The sequence below is a fragment of the Haliotis rufescens genome, unplaced genomic scaffold (genome assembly GCF_023055435.1).
Source record: "Haliotis rufescens isolate VD_foot unplaced genomic scaffold, xgHalRufe1.0.p SCAF_6, whole genome shotgun sequence".
NCBI classification, from domain to species: Eukaryota; Metazoa; Mollusca; class Gastropoda; order Lepetellida; family Haliotidae; genus Haliotis; species Haliotis rufescens.
In genome coordinates this window covers 47,327,396-47,346,409 of record NW_025964334.1, presented here as the reverse complement: position 1 = coordinate 47,346,409, position 19,014 = coordinate 47,327,396, and the positions used below count along the sequence as shown (strand labels likewise).

At 39.7% G+C, this 19,014-nt stretch overlaps 1 protein-coding gene across 8 annotated transcripts in view; it reads left to right on the top strand.

The window, feature by feature from the left end:
- Positions 1–320: 320 nt before the first annotated feature.
- The window catches only part of LOC124146935 (cell cycle control protein 50A-like), a 29,751-nt gene continuing 11,057 nt past the window's right edge, over positions 321–19,014 (top strand). For 3 of the 8 annotated variants that reach the window (XM_046517516.2, XM_046517515.2, XM_046517514.2), the window contains exons 1-7: positions 321–472; positions 5,008–5,141; positions 6,405–6,551; positions 9,490–9,685; positions 11,674–11,787; positions 14,570–14,791; positions 15,979–16,144. In XM_046517516.2, the coding sequence (XP_046373472.1) occupies positions 409–472; positions 5,008–5,141; positions 6,405–6,551; positions 9,490–9,685; positions 11,674–11,787; positions 14,570–14,791; positions 15,979–16,144 (1,043 nt within the window). In that variant the 5' untranslated portion in view covers positions 321–408. Of the gene's footprint in view, positions 473–5,007; positions 5,142–6,404; positions 6,552–9,489; positions 9,686–11,673; positions 11,788–14,569; positions 14,792–15,978; positions 16,145–17,359; positions 18,474–19,014 lie in introns of those variants that run through there. The other 5 variants (XM_046517512.2, XM_046517513.2, XM_046517517.2 and 2 more) reach the window with 3 other exon arrangements.

Below are 19,014 nucleotides of genomic sequence, written 5' to 3'. Positions count from 1 at the left end.
GATTCACAACATGAGCATCGGTCTACGCAATTGGGATACGATAACATGCAATCGGCCATGTCACCGAGCCTAACTACCCGATCCATTTAGTTGCCTCGTTCGACAAGCATTGGTTGCTGGAGACCTATATTCTTATCTGGGACCCCACTCGTCGTGTTTAAATGATAATCTTATTGAAATATTGTTCCAGTGTATTGCCATTTTCATATGCAAATCATGGAAGACATTTAAATCTGATAATTTGGGAACGACGTTTGAGAGTGTAGATATATGTTGATTATTATTTTGATATAATTCAAAATCTAATTCAGCAGGTGCTCATCCGACAAACGAATCATGCTTTGACTAAGGACGAGAGTTACCTCCCTTCACTACATAGGTGGCAGTGCAGTCTGGCCTGTTTTGACGATGGCGACGAATTCACCACCTGAAAGTCCGACAGAAGACAAACCAGCTAGTAAAAAGCCTAAAGGTAGCGATCAGTTTAGTGTTTTATGATCTGTACATTGTATATGATGTAAATAATCAAACTGCTAATCTGTGAGTCCATTAAACATGTCAAATCGATAATAGCATGATGTCAAATATCCAGGTTGCTCTGTTTCCGTCATCTCATTTTGTTTACGGCTGATGGTAATGTCGCAATTCCGACATAATCAGGTGATAATGTCACTAGAAACAACTGTCGTCTGTTGATATTGTGTACATTCGTAATATATCTGTTAATCTAATGATCGGAAAGTGGCCGTATTATGTGAATCTGTGACAGTTGCCAATTGGTTGGGTTGGGTGTGTCTCTGTGTGTGTTTTTTTTTGGTGTGTTTTTGTGTGTAGGTTTTGTTTGTTGGGGTTGGGGGAGAGAAGGGGGACCAAACGTGCAATTTCAGGAGCACACTGCACATTCTGCAGTTACCATATCTTTTCACCATTTATCTGTTTATCATTATTACGTGAGCATGGTGAGGGAATAGCATCATTAGCATGTATAGACCTAGTATGACTACATTATCGCGGTATCGGTAATTCTCATGATCCACACCCTTGTCATCTGTATATTTATGCCAGTCTAAGCACGATAGTTCATCACTTATTGAATCAGGATTCATTGTGATATGTCACGGCTACTCATAAGTATACACGTTAACTATTTTTATGATAGAAATTAGAATGTTTTTGAAGTGGAATTACCCTTTCCTCGATTCTAAATTGGTTAGAAAAGAACTCCTTTGTTTGGTCAATGTCCCTTCCCATTTGTTCGTATGATGTCCTTTGACCAAACCTAGGTTGTATACATACTGATTATGAATAGTCCAAAACAGGAAGTGATGCAAACCACATATTCCACACGTATCACACCACAAAATAATGATACTGTTATAATATAGACTTGCCCGTCCTTGAGTCGCTAATGGCAGGTACTTTGATTACCAAAGTCAGTAAAGAGAGTCAGCATCTATTAATCCTAATGTCATAAAAGCTAAACAAGGAACAAGAAACATTTTGTGTAAGTCATATTTAATAGGTGGTAAGCATGCACCATTATAATCCATTATGAATTAACTACCCAATAATATAGCGTAACATGATATATACCATGTTAAATCAATGGCCAGAAACACATTGGTCTAAGCGGCCACAAAGAAAGTCAAAAGGGCCATAAACCCCTCATCAAAATGGCCACACCAACAGGGCCACACTGAAAAGTCAGAACGGCCACAAACAAAAAGTGGCGACAAAAGTTTACATATTGTATGTTTTATATCTTTATTCATTTCATAACAAATATATTTAACCATTTGTAACAGTAGGCATGCATCAGCATCACAAAGCACATGTTTTTTTATCATTACTTTTCTAGTTCTTAATCTGGGGTCTTCCTTCTAGTCGAGCATATAAATACAAATTCACCTAAGTATTAGTGGTGGGAAGATACACCGACTCATCGGTGGATCACGATTTTTTACATCTCGATACAAGTATCGATCATAGTCGCACACTAAGTAACAAATATTGATTCTGACCTTGGATGAATCCTTTAATAACTGTTCCACTAAACACTAATCAGTAGTGCAAGTTAATAGTGAAAAAATAAATATTTCCATCCATTGCGCCGTACTTGACACTGCCAACTGTAAATCATAGGTGTGCCAGGTATATTTGGCCATCGTGTCTATGAAAAAGATGGCTTACACACCACAGATAAGAGCACATGCAAGTATCGTGATACATATTGGATCATATCAATGACTGACTGCAGTATAAATAAAACAATCAATAGTGGGAATTTTTGTTCCATATGCATGTAAAAATAATGATTATGATTCTGGACTCATGGTCATTTTGAAATGGAAAACAAAATAGAAAAATAACATCATTAATACTTTGTCCCAGATTGTGAAAAGTAAACCCAATCAACAGGCAGCAACAAAAACACAGGTGGTCTTTTGCTGATTCAGCTGTCATTGACAATTGAAAAACTAATGTCAGTGATCTGCTTATTGTGCAGGTCTTTCCATGCTTATTGATCTCTTTGAAGTCTAAGCATTTGTCATGCTTGTTATGCAAGTAAATGCCGTAGCATCATGATTAGCTGCTGATGCTGAGTACCATCGTGCTGACGATGCCGCAGGGGTTACACGTTCTGGTCTCTGGTCCTTCTTTCAGCTTGGTCCCCAAATTCTTCAATCCCCACAATTTTAATCATTTTGTTAGTTTGCCAATTGTATATTTCAATGCGTTCAAGCAGCCTTGGTAATTTCCATATATGAAAACAAAATTCTGTCATGTACTTAAGATAATGTTAGTACTTTCCTTTATATGACCGTGTTCAAAATGAACAATATGGATAGTCGAGAGCACTGAAAATTTGTGAAAAAAAACCAAGTTTTTTTGGATGCTATATAGAGCCACCAATCAGGACATGTTTTGTTTGTATATGATCAATCATTATCTTTTGTTGAATATATTTCGTAATTCAGATTAAAATAATATAATAATTAATTTCTGGTCCATCGGACCAAATGGTTATTAAAACGTTTGGTCCCACATGAAATGTGTCTGGTCTCAGACCTTGGATCTGTGGAATTTTCAGCTGCTGACATGGACACTTGTATAACAATGGGGTGAAAGCACGCCCCCTATGTTCCCCAAGGAAAGGGAGTTAACTGACTAAAAGTACAGCTTCCACCCTTGCTGAACTAGGCTGGAATTTCTTGGCTCAATCGTAGCGCCACCAGTGGCTATTATGAGTTATGTCCCTCCTTTGTCCCTCCAGTTGACCAATCAGATTCCACCTCTCACACTATTTGCATTTTCTTCAAACAAAAGGGCAGCACCCAGTCAAGATAGTCTGATCGATAATCAAAATCTATTTTGTAATATAAAGGGTCTTACTTCACAAAGTACATTCATTCACATGAGCACCTTGATTAAAAGCATGAAAAGATTTGGAAAATATCTGTTCATGCTGAATTGGCGAATTTGCAATTCCTGCAATCGACATGATCGAGTGAAATCTGCATGAGAGTTTACGAACCAGATGTTGATTTCGTTTCGAGATTTTGATTGGACTATGCATAGATTTGTAAGTCCAACCAAAATGTAACTCCATAACACCAGCCAAGTTCTGCAAGCGTCAAAACTGGACTTTTATGATCAGTTAACTCCCTGAGTCCTCAGTCGAGGATTTTCCTGGGTCTATCGATTATTTTAGTCATATTTAGGGGGGTTCCAAGGCACAAACAAGACTTACACCTTATACAATCTCATTAAAATCAGATCTTAGTCCCCGCTACCACTAAACAAAGATCTGAGGACATCCTTTTGACCTTTCTCGTGTTTCATGGCACTAGTTCCAAACTGGTGACTTGCTTTGAAACATATTTTGACAAATTCTTGGTTAAATATTTGATAAGGGAACAAACAAACATTCTGGATTGGCTAATAGATGGCCTAGATTGTATAGATTCAGTCATAAACGGGGTAAGGCAATAATAAAAAAATAAAAAGATACCAGAAGTAAGTATCAATGCGATAATGACCCCTAACTTGCAGAAGACGGAACATTCCGAGGAAATTGAAATTGTTTACGGAGCGAGCACTTCCTGGTTACTGATTGTCATAACAGACACCCGCTAAAAGGCATGTCCCGCGTGAGCGACCGGAAATCACAAATGTCGCGATACGATGAATGCCGCGGTACCACGAGGTCAGAGTATACACGGAATATGCCAGAAATAACATGAAAAAATGGCGATAACTGGTCGCTAGCTTCGACGTGTATCCAGTCCAGAATGACATGTTGACATGTTTTAACTGTTCGAAGATAGGGTATGTGAAAATAGGAAGGCGGATGCCCCGATGCACACGCGACCCGCCAGTCACGACCTTGGGTGGATTGTTGTGGCCCCTCTCGGCAGTGGGTGATTTTACATAGCGCTTTAATTACTTTCGCGGAGGTCGCGGGTGACAGCACAGCCACGGTGATTGAATTAATTAGTATCAAGCGCTTCACTGAGTACTGCGGACCGCACCGTCTCGCGTACAAGACACGGCAGAGCCGTCACGCGTACACGTTACGTCTGTGACTGATAAAGCATGTACCTGTTCGGAATACCCTGTGTTTATGTCTTTCGAGGTTGCTTTGATCAAAATGATCTGGTAAGCAGTGCTCTGATTGGTTGGATGAACGGCAATTCTGACATGACCCGTAATGGGACTCTAGAACTAGTACCAATTTCTATCGCTGCAACCTGCAATTTTGATTAACAGGCAATACCTTTTTGTGTCCCCCAGGATGTGCAATGAGGTTGAGTTACATCCATTTTCAATTTGTATATGTACAAGATGCAATATTTTGTGTCCAGCAAAACCTTGGTGCTTGGATGATATCGCCATGAGTTGTCTGACAATGTCTGCATGGATATGTCTATGATTTGACTGATGCAATGCTGGAGCCATAGGTATCGGATAACTATCTTAATGATGCTTTGCTTACCATGATTTCAGATACAAAGTTCAAGCAGCAGAAACTTCCAGCATGGCAGCCGATCCTGACAGCGAACACGGTTCTCCCCGCATTCTTCGCCATCGGCATTGCCTTCATCCCTCTCGGCGTAGCCCTGCTAGTCACGTCAGATAACGTAACTATGATACATAACTGGGATCATTGGGGGCGAACTTGAAATAATATCTGAGAAACCATTAACAACTATGTCTATCATCATCTGTTTAATGAATAAGAGTACCAGTTGCAATAGAAAAAATATGAAAATAACATGGAGATAATAATTTATTAGACCATAATGCCTCAGATGTTAAATGAGGACTTTATCCTCCCTACATCAACGTCATGACGAAGGCTTGGGGTCGATTCCCAACATGCGCACTGTATTCTTCACGATAGTATTGATGTCATGTCATAGGTCATAGGTCAATGTGCGATCCTGCAATGCGTCATCATAATAAATTTTAGAATATGATGTCCCATAATGCATCATTCATGGAACATGTGGCCAACACATTGTTAGACTAAAGAGAACACAGAATGTTACAAGCAACATGGATGTCTTTATGTCATATCAACATTACAGGTAAAATGTGTAAAGTACAATTCTGGCATTCTTCTCCATGCTTTTGCTGGAATATTGCCAAAAGCAATGTAAAACATCGTCACTCACACACTTCTTGTATATGACCGCCTCCGTTGTCTGGTGGTAGAGCGTATACCCGGAGAGCAGAAGGTTGGGGGCTCAATCCCCAGCAACGTCATACCAAAAGACATTTAAGGATGGTACTTGTTGTTACCCTTTCTGGCGCTCAGCATTCAGGGGCTAAATCAAGGACTGGTTGGCTCAGAGTCAGAATGCACTGTCTGAGTGGGATGTTCATGTTAAACTGCGGCATGATATCTCAGTGTGCTGGCACTATAAAATCGGCATTGGTCCCGACAAGTACAAGCAGCCACACAAACACACAAGTACATGTGCATACATATTACAAGTCACTATATAAGTGCAACAATTTTGAACTCGATGATAAGGTCAGTTTCCCCTCCCCTGACCTCACTGCTTGTATACATATCATTTCAAATCCATTTGAGAAAATGAAGATCCGTGTTAGAATAGATCTACAGCAACCCATGCTTGCTGTAGAAAGGCCATGCTTGTCATAAGGGGCAACTAACAGGATCAGGTGGTCAGACTCGCTGACTTAGTTGATGCATGTCATCGTATCCCATCGCATGAATCAACACTGATGATGTCAATTATTTACAGACCGCCGTCATATAGCTGAAATATTGCTGATGCGGTGTTGAACAACAAACAAACAATTTAGAAATGGATGTGATGCCAGCAGTTAATTTATGAATATTAACATGATAAAATGTGTTCTCTCTATTTCAGATTAAGGAATATGTGTTGGACTACACACACTGTAACAACTCAAATATGCCCAACCAGACTTGCTCCGACTTCCTCAGTGACCCCAACACCACCACCTACCACATGACCTGCACCTGCAAGGCAACAGTGACACTTGACAAGTTCGAGGTCAGTTCTTTATCTGTCATGGTTGGAGGTAGCAGGGATGTAATCTGGCTCTATTGTCATCACAACTTAAAATAAAATCACAAAATACGGAGATGATTAATTATTGAAGTTAGCCGCATGTGTGCTAATACTTATAAAGTGAAAACAAACCATTCCAGCGATAAGGAATATTTACAGTAATGACAAATATTGCTAAGTGCGCCTTTCAAGATATATTCATTATGCTATTCATAGTCATCATCAGTGAGTTTTCATCACATGGTTGCAACATGTGCAATCTAACTGAGGCTTGGCAGACGGATATTTAGCAGCATGTGCAGTGCAGCATACTCAGTGATTTTGACACAAAAAGCTGTATACAGGTCAATGACTTGGACCCAAGAAATGTAATAAGTCAGTGGCAAAAGTCAACAAGTCACTTAAACAAAGATTCCGGATGCAGTAAAATTTCGAAGTTAAATCAGTACTTTTAAAAAATCGGGCATAGCTTCCGCACACCCGGCTACCCGCCGGGTCTGGGAGCAATACTGCCATCAACTTCACCCCCATCCCCCAGACACAAGGACAACTGTCACAAGCGTGCAATGTCTGACCTTTCCCCGTGTTGAAATATATTTTTTTTTTAAATAGCCTTGTACTTACTTACCTTTTGTTGAAAAAAACATTGCAAACATGACATTATTTCAACACATATCAAGGGTTATGGGTTTTCGGACACTGAAGAAACAGTCATAGTTTTCTCGCTGATCACATGAACAACTGTAAGTGTAAAACTTCTCATTCACTTATTCATAAAGGACAAATTTATCTTAGAATCAAGCCATCATCTGAGTATTAAGAAATTTCTGTGTGACACCTACCGTTATGGTGCAAGTATTCGTGATTGAAAACGTATGATGTCCGAAAACCTATGATCCGACGATAATAGTATTGTGTCATGAATAATAATAAAGGCATAATTGATGCTGAAAGTTCTGATCGAAAACAGGACAATCCGCGACGGTTCTCCGGAAACACGATATTTTCGGAGTATTTTTTTTAATCTTTGATTATATTTTTACGAGGAAGATGACTCTTTTCGAGGAACACTGTTTTAAAAAACGCGATTTTCAGCGTTTTTGCGGAGATTTCACATTGTTAGATCTAATTATTTACGTATTGAACAAATTGACCAGTCACCGAAGGGACTTCCCGTGCTACATGTATTTCGATTGCGAAAGTGTTATGTTGACATTTAATAGTCAAATTGCCTCAAATATGACTTTAAATGAGTCAAGGTATGGCATTAATGATATGTGTATCCATTCTCTTGCAAATAAAGTTCGTTTCAAGGCGTCAATAGCGGTAATCTGACCGTGGTTGCTGTAAATAACGGTGAGTTGTGCGATCTACCGATCACTTCGCATACGATTTCGCCAAAATTATTATAATTATTGAATAAATTTTTTAATAAAATCTATAAGATATATTGCAAACATAAGTCCAGATAAACAATGAACACCTTTTTATAACCAGATATTATAATAATAGGATTAAATTGCATACTTCAGTTCGGATTTGTTGACTGGTATTTCCGGTGTTACGTGATCGCGGTGATCAGTTGATTATGTTTTTTTGAGATGGGGGGAAAACATCGTGTCATTGGAAAACTTGAGTTTATTATAAACATAAGTAAATTTTTGGACCATGCTTCACCGCCTGCTATAACCGAGTAAGCGCTATTATTGACGGGCGCAATAGCGAGAGAACACTCACTGTATATGATGCTGAAAGCTCGGATCGAAAACAGGACAATATGTGTACTGTACATTCTCTCGATTGGCACTAAACTTTATGAGAGCATTTCATCGGGCATTAAAATCGATACCCTGAGTGGAATAATCCCTACTATTTAATCATGAAATTATGACACGTGTGACGGCTTGCTTAGCATTTCTATCGGTCAAAAGTCCAACAACTTAAACAAACCATCGGTCAAATAGAAATTTTATCGGTCTATGACCGGTGACCGATGACCATCTGAAACCCTGCATACTTACTAGGGCTGTTACGATTCACTTTGGCAGCGTTAGAAATTGGCGCTAGTCCTGTAGTCCTTACCAAACTGCCCAATAGTAAAGGTATCCCAAGGACGAGTATAAATTGGCCCATTTTAAGGGTATTGCTATATGTTATCATTATAAGGACTAGTGGACAAAAACTGTTCGGTGAATTGAACCGTATCCATTCATGAATTGAATTCATTATTTGTGGCCACTAGAATCGAATATTTATGAATATGCAAGCATGTGCATACCCCGTACCGAAACATATCCATAAGAACATTATATGTATAGATTTCTTCAAAGACAACACTCTTATAATATTTAATTTAACAGTATTGTGGTCACTGGTCATTGTCGCATTTGAGCAGATACTAGTACCTGGATAAGTGCAGTATATAAATGTATGATAAAAATAATGAACAAACCAATCAAATAATTTATGTTGTTAATGTTTCACTGAATATGACAAATAATACATTCACTGCTGACTTGTTATTGTATTCATGAATTAATATTCGTTTTCGTTACCCTATATTTTTGACACAAATTGTATTAGCCACATAGTGTACATGGTGTATTTGTTGCAGCCCTAACATTACATTACCAGCACAAACTTAAAGAAAACAAACTGGAGATGTATTAAAGTGGTATTGACAAAGTTTACTGCTGAATATGACTGCTTACAGTCACCTGACTGCCGATTCTGACCCGGATTGTAACCACGTGATCCAAATTCAGTGATGATGTTTATCCTTTGCATAATTTGTTGATGAGACATTTGGTTAGCTAAAGAGACCCATGCTTTGTTTATTTTACAATATAACTGAAAAGGCACGCTATGGAAGCATTCTGTGAAGGTGTAGTATATATTCAAGGGCATCGTCTAACTTCAGGGCAGTGTGTACATGTACTACGGCCTGACCAACTTCTACCAGAATCACCGTCGTTATGTCAGATCACGTGATGACAACCAGCTCAATGGACAGACAATCGCCCCTGGCAGCCTGAACCAAGACTGCGATCCATACAGGCTTTTCAACAGCACAGGTATCGCTCCTTGCGGTGCCATTGCAAACAGCCTCTTCAATGGTAAGAAATGTTAGAGTTGTTTGATAAACCATTTTTGAAATAATTCAACCGCCTTTTAGGACTTGAAATCTTAGAACTGTTTTAATGGTATGATGAGTTTGAGAATGAATGTTGTTTTATGCTCTGCTTTTAATTTCTTGCAACATTAAAATCAGACCTTACTGCTTGCTACTGCTACACAAATATCTGAGGACGTCCCATCAGAATGACCTTTCACGACCTTTGACCGACCAATGAAATGAAGAACAAGAAGTCACCATTAGCCAATCAGAAAGCAGCGTTATCGAGGTTTACTGCACCAGATTCAAACTTGCGATTTCCATTCCAGGCTACGCTTTAAATGATATTGATTCAAAATTGATTTCAAAAGTGAACAAAAGAATAGATGTTTGAGATTGTATAGCAGTACATGTACTTCACACGGGCTATGGAAAGTCTCTCCCTTCTATCCTAAACGACCGCCTCCGTGGTCTAGTGGTAGAGCGTCCGCCCGGAGAGCGGAAGGTCCGGGGTTCGATCCCCGACCACGTCATACCAAAAGACGTAAAAAGATGGTACTTGTTGTTACCCTCTCTGGCGCTCGGCATTAAGGGGCTAAAACAAGGACTGGTCGGCTCGGAGTCAGTATACTGTGTCTGAGTGGGGTATTCATGCTAAACTGCGGCATGGTATCTCAGTGAGCTAGCACTATAAATCGGCATCAGTCCGGACTAGTACAAGCAGCCACACAAACACACACACGTACATGCACATCGCTATATAAGTGCAATAATCTTGGACGCGACGTTAAACCTCATTTCACCTCACCTCACCTATCCCAAACGACAGATAGACAATGAGTTTGACTGAATGCAGCCTGTAGCTGTTGTGTGTTAACCTTTTCAAGGTTGCATGATTACAAACCACATTCTCACAGTCACTTTCCCAATCTGGTAAGCAATACTCTGATTTTTTGGATGAAAAGATCATTCTGATGTGCTCTGTAATGCATGTCCTCAGATCTTTGTTTAATGGTAGCGAGAACTAAGATCTAATTTCAATAAGAATGGCCATGTTACAGCTACCGTTATATGTTGCTAGTCTCTCCACCAAAAGTATGCTGTTGTGTTGGGATATAAATTCTTTCTAACAGTGATCCATTCTGTGGTAATACCTTAGTTATTGACCGATAAGGGAGGGCTTGTACCACATTTAGGATGAGTGTCTGGTTGATATGTGGGGGATCGGGATGCCCATTCATCTAAGGGGCCACAATCTACTCTGCAGCATTGCATCCATTGAGCATGCCAAAAGTTTATGGGTTTCAATTCCAGTTCACCCAGATTATGTTTCTAGGTCTGTCAACACAATACCTGTACTCGTGGGTTTCACCAAGGCAAACATCTGACACCTGCATCACTTCAGACTTGATGGGATCACTCCCACATTAAGCTGACACTAGTGATATGACTGGGATACTGTTAAAAGCAGCATTAAACCCAAATCACTCACACTCTTACTCTGAGTTTCCCTGAGTCACAAGCATTATCTGACTCCTTCAGTAAACAGTCTGTAGTTTCAGTCAAAAACTTTGCGGAAACAGACCTGTGAAGTTCCTGGTTAGAATAGGTCTTCAGCAACCCATGTTTGCTGTAAGAGGTGAATATGCTTGTCGTAAGAGATGACTTACATGATCAGGTGGTTGGGCTCTCATCATATCCATATTGCGTGGATCAATGCTTATGATATAAATCACTGGATTGTCTGGTCCAGATTATTAACAGACAGCCGTCATATAACTGGAATATTGCTGAGTGTGGCATTAAACAACAAACAAACAAACAAATAATTATAATAATATATAATTATTGAAATATTGTTCATAGTGGAGTTTCACTTTCCTGTATAAAGCATGTCAATGCACCAATACTTTGGTGACTCGTTACCACGCCATTCATGTCTATTGCATTGTTCCTTAACATACTCAAGTCTGTTTCAATTGTTTGCAGACTCGTTCACACTAACCTACAAAGCGAACAGCACAACAACTGCGAATGTCACCCTGTTGAGAACCGGAATCGCATGGGTGTCTGACAAGAATGTCAAGTTCAACAACCCCTCTTGTGAGATATTGTTCATTCGGATTTATTGGCCCAGTCATGGGTGGCCCAGTCATCTAAGGTGCTGCGATTCTCTGTGCAGAGTTGCGTCCCTTGAGCACACCAGTAACCTATGATTGTGGGTTCGAATCCCGGTTCTCCTCGATTATGTTTCTAGGTTTGTCAGCACCATACCCGTGCTCGTGGGTTTCACCGATATGTTAAACGTCTAAGACCTGCATAACTTCGGGCTTTCCTCCCACATTAAGCTGACACGCTGCGATATAACTGGAATACTGTTAAAATTCTGCGTTAAACCCAACTCACTCACTCACTATTACATACAAAAGTAAAGTATTTTCATGTAAAAGAAAAATGTTTGTGCACATGCATCATACTTTGTTTCAAGGCTAATCTCGTGTTAATTCAAGTCACATTGAAAAGCCCCTCAATTCATTAAACTCAGCCAATGCTGCTTTAGTCCATAGTTTCTCAAACCCCGAGAGTTCACATTTGATTTTATCGTGGTAGAATGGAGATAAACATGCTGTGTTTTCAACATAGAGATAGGTTAACTATAGGTTAAAGATTTAGCATTAACATCCCAAGTTTAATTTAGCGCAGTGGGTAACCTAGCTTCACATAACTCACACAGTAGTTCATAGGGTAGGCACAATACACCAACTCCAACATGTCCAATACGTATCACGATGCCTTGTTCACAATCAGATACATGTCACGATACTTACATGTGCTCTTATCTGTGGTACATAAGCCATCTTTTTCATAGACAGGATGGCCAAATACCTGGCACTCTGACAATTTACAGTTTGAAGTGTCTAGTATGGAGCAGTGAATGAAAATATTTGCGTTTTTACTACTAATTTTCACTAATAATTAGTGTTTGGTCAAACAGTTATTAAAGCAAACATTTAAGATGAGAATTGATATTTTTAACTTAGTGTGTGACTGTGATTGATACTTAAAAACCGCAATCCACTCATGCATCGATGTATCATCCCACTACAAGTACTGTAAACAGGGAATTTTTTGCGACCGTTTTATTATTGCGAGTTTTGCGAACGAGACTCAATCGCAAAAATTAAAAACGCAAAAATAAGTATAAATAATACATACATACTTTATTCATTGCAACACGTCATCAAATGTTGAAATCATCAACCAGAACCACAAGTTACTCCAAAAGTTAAAAACACAAATGAATGCAGAATGGTCACACAATACATCACAAATGACAGTGTAAACAGACCAATTAGTGTCACTGTTACCTCACAGTAATCCTGCCTTCTTCCAACCTCGCTTGATTGCGTCAGTCTCCTTTGCAATTTTGTCCACACAGGAAACAAGCCATCTTGCGTGAATTGGTTTCATGACACTGATCTTCAAATCCACATTGTCACTTCTCTTATGAACACAGCAACTCGCAAAAATATCTCATCGCAGTATTGTCTTTGGTGTGGTATTCGCAATATTTTAACGGTGCAGAAATAAAGCTGTTTACAGTACTTTGATCTTTGGAACAGTCCTAGCCAGGACCTTGTTTATCTGGAACCTGCCTTCAGCCAGTTGCAGTTTAGAACATCTACCTGTTCTATTTACAAAGCCATGTTGTTCCATATCCATGGTTTGAAATAGTATCTTAAGGCTTTCACTGGGAAATCAAGAGAGGCCATTCCTGTTTGTTTTGATGAAGAAAAGATGCTCAATGTCACTTTCAATATTAGGTTTTGGTTGTTAAATTTTGGGGTGTTGTCAAGACATGATCAGACACTGACACGTTGTGATCTCTGATTAACATAATATACTAGTTAAATTCACACCTGTGAAGATTTGGGTGAGAATTGGTCTTCAGCAACTATGTTTGACTTCCTGCATGAAGATCCAGGTAAGAGTTGATCTTCAGCAACACGTTTGTCGTAAGAGGCGACTAAAGGGTGGTTCTGCTTGCTGACTTGGTTGATGAATGTCATCGTATCCAAATTGCATGGATCGATGCTCATGATGTCAATCACAGGATTGTCTGGTCCAAACTCTTTTATATACGAACCGCCATATACTGTAAATCTTGAAATTAATGCAAGCGTGAATTCAATGCGAAAAATGCGAGTGGTCTTTGCTCGCATTTTTAAACATCTCATTTATATCAACAATAAGACATTTTGGATAGCAAAATACCAACTTAGACATACGCTGATGTATTCCACACTACTGTTTATTGAGCAGCACTTGTATATAAAGTATATAAACCATGTCATTCAAACACTAATTATGTCCTTTGAAGTGTCACTGCTGGGGTCAAGACAAGAGTTCTACTCACTTATGTCATCACTGATCACACCTGCAAGTCCAGACAGACGCCACCCTTTGTTCTTTGCGACTGCGTCAAAGGCAGACACGAGCCAGCGCGCATGTATTGTTTTTGTGGAAGTACTTTACTCAGCGCCAATAAGCGGTGTTATTTGGTGTGTGATTGGATTGATGTAAGGTTGGATTACGGTGAGGATTCTAAACCTGACTGAAGACATCTTTAGATAAAAATCCACTGATGCTTGAGAGGAGGGGTGTCGCATTCATATTGAGTCGCATTTTTGGCTAGGGTCCAGTGGTCGCATTCTTTTGAAGACGCATTAATTTCACGATTTACAGTAACTAGAATATTGCTGAGTGCTGTGTTATGATTTGTTAAACAACAAACTAACAAACAAAAACAAAAGCTGAATTCAAACATGGAATACCACACTCTGTTTGATCTTATTTGACCCGTGACATGATGTGCCTGTTTCAGCCTGGGCCGGGTTAAGCAAGCCTCCGAACTGGCCCAAACCTGTGTGGGAGCTTGACACTGAACCGAGCAACAACGACAACGGGTATGAAAACGAAGACCTGATTGTGTGGATGAGAACAGCCGCCCTCCCCACGTTCCGCAAACTGTATCGGCGTGTTGAGCACAAGGGCACATTCAGCGACGGTCTTCCCGCTGGCGACTATGAGATTTCCATCACATATGGTTTGTACAATTCATACATGTTTTTTCTGTTATGACTTTTATTTGACTATGAAAACGAAATGTCATTTTCCAAGATATTAAACTTATATATATGTATAATTTTAGTTTTTCTCAGATTTTCAATGGCAAGCTTGTTTCTTGATGCAACATGCTTGATGTGAGGACCACAGTTTCAAATAACAAAAATTGCACAATCATGTTAATACCATAATCAACTGCCTATAGAAATCCATATTTTTGTGATGTTAATACTGTTCATTGAGATTGTTTGCTTGTGTCATGTTTTCTGTCAATTATATGGTGGTACATCAATTGTTTGGTGGCACGCGGCCCTGTCTACAGCACACAGGTCACAAATCAGGTGAAGTTAAGCAACGTTGGGCATGGAGAGTAGTTGGGTGGGTGACCATGTTCGGCAGCTTGACTCCTGAGAATTTCCAGGGCTTCGGTCCTGCCCCACACTGAAACACATGTAGCACATGTGGTATCTCCTTAGGCAGGTGACTTTGTTGAAATGTGCCTCTGTTCACCCAGCAGTGATGTGATATGGTAATGTGACTGTTAGCCTTCTAGCACCTTTGGTTGTATACCCCCCACAGAGCCGGAAATGAAAATCCAGGGCACACTGATCCAGTTACCGTGGTTACAATAAGATCTATCCTTGTCTAAGTGCCTGTGAGCAGTTATAATTTGAAAAGTGTGCTATACAAATTTATAATAATATGATATGATAAATATTTTCGAGAAACATTGTGTTTCAGCAGCATGTACAGTCTGTGAGCATTGTGGGTATCTGTTCCCATCGAACGGCTTTAATGCATGCCACTAACAAACCCGTGAAAATCAGGATTTGAATAGGTCTTCAGCAACCCATGCTTGCTGTAAGAGGCGACAATGCTTGTCGTAAGAGGCGACTAACAGGCTCGCTGATTTGGTTTATGCATGTCCTCGTATCCCAATAGCGTAGATCGATGCTCATGATGTCAATCACTGAACTGTCTGGTCCAGACTCGATTATTTACAGACCGCTGTGATATAGCTGTAATATTGCTGAGTGCAGCCTTAAACAACAAACAAACAAACAAACAATCCATGTGAGTTAAGGAGGCTGATGGTTTCATATTTTTTGTCCACCATATTTGATGTTTGTTTATTTGTTTTTCAAGTAGTTTTATATTTGTTTCCAGCATACCCTGTAGATGCCTTTGGTGGAAGGAAGAGCATCATCCTGACCACCACATCCTGGCTGGGTGGCAAGAACCCCTTCCTGGGCATCGCCTACCTGGTCGTGGGCAGCTTGTGCATCATCCTGGGCATTGTATTCCTCATCATACACCTCAAGTTTGGCAAGAAGTAAGTACACATCACCACAGTCACTGTTGAAGGTACTTGTATGTTAGATCAGTGGGTTGTCACGCTCGTGTGTTTGTGATGTCATAGATGCTGTGATCTGTGTCTCATGCTGTTATTTTGTAGTCAGTGTATTGTTCTGTAAAGTGAAATAGAGAGTGTTATGTCAGGTGAAATAGACAGTGTTATGTCAGGTGAAATAGGCAGGTGAAATAGACAGTGTTATGTCAGGTGAAATAGACAGTGTTATGTCAGGTGAAATAGACAGTGTTATGTCAGGTGAAATGGACAGTGTTATGTCGGGTCAAATAGACAGTGTTATGTTGGGTGAAATAGAGAGCGTTATGTCAGGTGAAATAGACAGTGTTACGTCAGGTGAAATAGGCAGTGTGATATCAGGTAAAAAAGACAGTGTTGTGTCAGGTGAAATAGACAGTGTGATATCAGGTGAAATAGACAGGGTGATATCAGGTGAAATAGACAGTGTTATGTCAGGTGAAATAGACAGTGTTATGTCAGGTGAAAGACGGTGTTAAGTCAGGTGAAATAGACAGTAATATGTCAGGTGAAATAGACAGCGTTATGTCAGGTGGAATAGACAGCGTTATGTCAGGTGAAATAGACAGTGTTATGTCAGGTGAAAGACAGTGTTAAGTCAGGTGAAATAGACAGTGTTATGTCAGGTGAAATAGACAGTGTTATGTCAGGTGAAATAGACAGTGTTATGTCAGGTGAAATAGACAGTGTGATATCAGGTGAAATAGACAGTGTGATATCAGGTGAAATAGACAGTGCGATATCAGGTGAAATAGACAGTGTTATGTCAGGTGAAATAGACAGTGTGATGTCAGGTGAAATAGACAGTGTGATATCAGGTGATTCTTGATGGGTGAAATGTATAAAGCCCATTTCTGGTCCTCCGTCATGTTTCTGGCACATTGCTAAGAGCGGTATACAATCATACTCACTCACACATGTACAGCCAAGCATACAAGGAGAGGTGTATCATATATAGTGACCTGAGCTGATTAGATTATGGTCATATATCAGCTCTGTTCAGCATGTTCATCCCTGATGGGACTCCAAAAGCAGACTAGATTCCCAATATCCCATGTTTGTGAACACAACTTAAAATCTGATGTAGATATTTCCAGACATCACTATTGCCAATTATGTAACTTCTGTTGCCAACTGATCACGAGAGGATGCTGTTTTCAGTTGGCGTGTGAATGTATTGATGATGCACCCAGCCTGGGACAAACAGCGGTATTTGGCAGTTTTCCCTCCTGGTTCAGGGGAGGAGGAAGCAGAACAATGTTCCATACTTCCCCAACAGTTCTAATGCTTACTTGAGAGTTCAGAAATTCTTAATCTTGAAACAAAGTTTCTCTTAGCAGAGTTAGGGTTATGTTTGCAGTAACCCAGGGCCCCGTTTCACAAAGCCATCTTAGCGCTCTGACTGTCATAAGCCTATGTTAAAGTATGGGAGTTGGGGTCATCTTAGCATGCTTAGCACTATGGCTGTCTTAAGCCTATGTTAAAGTATGGGAGTGGGGGTCATCTTAGCACTATGGCTGTCTTAAGCCTATGTTAAAGTATGGGAGTGGGGGTCATCTTAGCGCTATGACTATCATAAGCCTATGTTAAAGTATGGGAGTGGGGATCATCTTAGCGCTACAACTATCATAAGCCTATGTTAAAGTATGGGAGTTGGGGTCATCTTAGAGCTACGACTATCATAAGCCTTTGTTAAGGTATGGGAGTTTGGATGAACTTAGTGCTAAGATCACTTTGAGAAACGGGGCCCAGTTTGTTGAATTTTTTATTATGTTGAAGTTGAATTATTATTTGTTCCCCTGTCATCAGAAATATTTATTGCATGAAAGCATTTAAGGCCAATCATGTTTCTTGTTTTAGCAATTTTCTTGGCCTTTGCCAAAGTAATTGATTCCGTTTTTGGTTGAAAATAGCTGTTGCAATATCCTAACAGTTAAAGGTCTCAAATGAATGAGGTAACAGATGTAAATCAGGAGTAGATGGTGCATTAACCTTTTTTATTCCTGGTATCTTTACTCAAAATTGAAACTGAAATTTCAGAGATTATACATGTAGTTTCTAAAATCATGTGAACAGAGATAGGACGCACCTGTTTATTGCCGAGACATGCTGTGACTGTGTAGTTTTAATAGATGAATAATTATTGCCTGTTTTTAGTTACGACATGGCTGAATTTGTCTGCTGTTACAGTAGTAGTATGTTGTTGTTCATTAAGTAACTGTGTGTTTTATGTGACAGCCGATTCGATGCCTGGTAGTCACTTAGTGGCATGGTGGTAAGGATGTATTGTGTTTCTGATCTGTTTCTTACTAACTAGTCGTTGAGTTGCTGTGCTGTTCACATCAAAATGTTAATAGTATTACCATTTAGTTTTGCTATTGGAACATTTTGCACCCACTTTTGCAGTACCTGTGCACAAAGTCTGGATTTATCGGCTCGCTGAACACAGTTTGATGAGCTCTAACAAGCACTGTTGTCTGTCTGATAAGAAGTAACAGAGTCAATATGACTGGAAAATCATTCGTGATATTTCAATATTTTGATAACATGTTTGTATTGTTTGTTTGTTGTTTAACAATCTATTAACAGTTATCTAACATCGGGTAAATAATTGAGTCTGGACCAGGCAATCCAGTGAATGATATTATGATATCATCTCCACCGCTGTGGTACAATGACACTCATTCAACCAGGTCACCAAGTCTCACCACCCAATCCACCAAGTCACCACTTATGACAAGCTTATGTTGCTGGGGAGTAATTGCAAGGGTTGTCAGGGTTACGACGGATGTAAGCCTTTGGATTTCAAATGAATT